The sequence below is a fragment of the Penaeus japonicus genome, unplaced genomic scaffold (genome assembly GCF_977035675.1).
Source record: "Penaeus japonicus unplaced genomic scaffold, GWHDUDI00000001_assembly GWHDUDI00000033, whole genome shotgun sequence".
NCBI lineage: Eukaryota > Metazoa > Arthropoda > Malacostraca > Decapoda > Penaeidae > Penaeus > Penaeus japonicus.
Window position 1 is genome coordinate 12,578,944 of NW_028234435.1, and position 2,500 is coordinate 12,581,443.

General features: G+C 49.5%; 2 protein-coding genes across 2 annotated transcripts in view; both read left to right on the forward strand.

Moving 5' to 3' along the window:
• Nucleotides 1-1,466, forward strand: part of LOC122246392 (uncharacterized) — a 2,226-nt gene extending 760 nt beyond the window's left edge. Inside the window, exons 3-6 of the mRNA XM_086556656.1 lie at nt 86-154; nt 272-320; nt 435-806; nt 1,031-1,466. Of these exons, the coding sequence (XP_086412782.1) occupies nt 86-154; nt 272-320; nt 435-806; nt 1,031-1,277 (737 nt within the window). The 3' untranslated portion in view covers nt 1,278-1,466. The remainder of the gene's footprint in view (nt 1-85; nt 155-271; nt 321-434; nt 807-1,030) is intronic.
• Nucleotides 1,467-1,546: 80 nt separating this feature from the next.
• Nucleotides 1,547-2,384, forward strand: LOC122246402 (uncharacterized). The gene is made up of 2 exons (XM_086556658.1): nt 1,547-1,564; nt 1,632-2,384. Exons 1-2 carry the CDS (start codon nt 1,547-1,549, stop codon nt 2,382-2,384), a joined length of 771 nt encoding a protein of 256 aa, XP_086412784.1.
• The last annotated feature ends 116 nt before the right edge of the window (nt 2,385-2,500 follow it).

Sequence of the window (2,500 nt, forward strand, 5' to 3'; positions counted from 1 at the left end):
TGTATTTTGTTTAAGAGGAACGGTATTTAATTCTACAAATCAAGCATATTTCTTGTAATTAGTATTTCGATCTCATTTTTCCCAGCGAGTACAAACAAGAGAAATGAGTTAAGTCTTCATGACCTGACCCTCACGGACAAGGTAGTCCTTGAGGGTGAGGAGGTATCCCAAACCGAGGACAACCTGTTCTTACTCGGCGACACGTGGCCTAGTTGACTCGAGGAAGGCATCTCCAGGACTCGTACGGGCGATGGCACTCCCCATCGCCAAGGCACCTTCGGGAAGAAGCTCCGCTGGGCCCAGTCCTGCAGCGACATCAGGTAGGTTTGGCGCCTGAAGAATGGCTGTTACGAAAAGAATTTAAGAATTTGATATTCGGTATATGAAGGAGAGATTCCCGTAATTCAGTATGATTCCAGACGCTCTTTACTCAGTGCCTTCGGTCTTATTTATGCCAACAGCGAGTGTTGCTCGGGCTGCAGCGACGTCCGGCCGCTCCCAGGCTACTCGACGACGTCCTCGGGCTACCACTCGGGGCTAGGGACGTCCGTGGTCAGCTCCGACGCCCCGGTTGGCCTCCACCTCGACGACAGCGACAGCGAAGACGACGACGATGACGACAGTGACTGGGGCGAGGACGAGTGGCCCCTGGAACGCCCCCTTCCCCTGCCGGAGTGGGGGTGCGAGCGCCCTGACCTCAAGTTCTCCAGCCTCCAACACTACTTCGGGTTTGTGACGAGGGCGACCCGGGTCCTCCACGTCGCTCTCGACGCCCAGTGCTACGACAGCTTCTCCAACTTCCTCACGTGAGTAGTCCGGATTCTCTTTTTTTGATATCTACTTTTGGCATGACCTTGAACCGAATCTGTTTCATGTTCTCTAATATAATTTTCTAATATGTATATATACATATATATATATATATATATATATATATATATATATATATATATATATATATATAAACTGGTCCGTGTATACAGATGACTTTATGTCAATTCGCGATGTTCTAATAGCATTTTCCTTGCAGTTTTAGCAAGGAATACCTGGCGTCTCCAGAGGAATATGACGACTTGAAGGAATTCTACCGTGACTACGATCCCCCGGTCGTGCCAGGTCGTTACACTTGCGTCGGGCTAGCGGGTGACCTTGCCACCAGGCTCTCTCCTCTCGAGGCTCTTTACCCCGGCTTGAAGGATGCCACATACCAGGTAAGGATCATGAGAGAAACACATGAGGTTTTAATTCAAGTTCTTGTAGCGCTGAAGTCAAGATAGATAAATAAATAAATATATATGTATATATATATATACATATATATATATATATATATATATATATATATATATATATATATATTATACCAATTAAAGTTTTGCCAAAGTAACATAATATATATCATGCATGACAAAAAATAGATTAGCAAAATACAAATGCACTCGCATTACTATTAGGAAAAAAGAAAAGTTTTCTCCCTTCCCCGCAGACAGGGCTGACGGGAACCCCCTCGCACCAGCGTGTCCGGATCTCTTGACCAGAGATCCGGATGTGGCAGGTCACAGACGTACAACTGTACCACCACAAGGGGTTAAAGCGTCAAATATAAATACTAACAGTATCGTCTGTATTAGGTTTCTTGTGAGGAGGAAGTGAAGGACGTGGACTGGTATTGCTCCGGCAGTGTCCCGCCCAACACTACCAATTTAAAAGAACACGTGATGCTGTGCGTGAGGCTGAGCGTGTGCGGCCGCCCGGGAGTCATGCTCTTCGACCCGGGCTACCACGTCGGCCAGCCCGTAACCGTGATGGAGGACGGTCTCGCGCCGCAATCGGGTCCTATCCGAGGCAGCACGACCCGCGCCGACGTGTCCAGGACCTTCCACTACAAGTACCAGCCTAACAACGCGGCCTTCGTGGTTTGGGAAGTGACGGAGGAACGGGAGGGAAAGCCACCGCGTCGTTTCAACAACTTGATCCACATTTCGAGACCTTTCCTCTCCGGCGTCGACATAGCGGAGCGGAGGAACCTCGTCTACCCCTTCAAGACGTTGCTAGGGAGAGACTGTACCGGCCAGCTCACCTGCGGACTTTACTTCCCCGTCCGTGAGTGCTCGAAGACGTCGATCACGCTGTTCCACCTCGTCGACGGCCGCCCGCGCCACCGCAAAGTGCCCCTCTCCCATTTCCTCGACGCAGGATTTGCAGAGAAGGACGTTGAAGTGGCCGTGGCTGCTGTGGCAGAGGGCACGGGCAGGACGAAGAAGGAGCTGCGTCACAGCCTGGTGTCGCTGGCTCGCCTCCTTCAGGACGGCGACTTCGTGAAGCAGGTGACGGAGCTGGACCGTGGCATTACTGACCTGGTCAAGAACCAGGGAGAAGCTTAGGAAGACGCAGCTTTTTCGTATTTCAGAATGAACATCGTGAAATCATGAATAAATTTGGGAAACTTAACATTCATTGTTTTACTAACACAACAATTAGAGGAATTTTTATTAGAGGT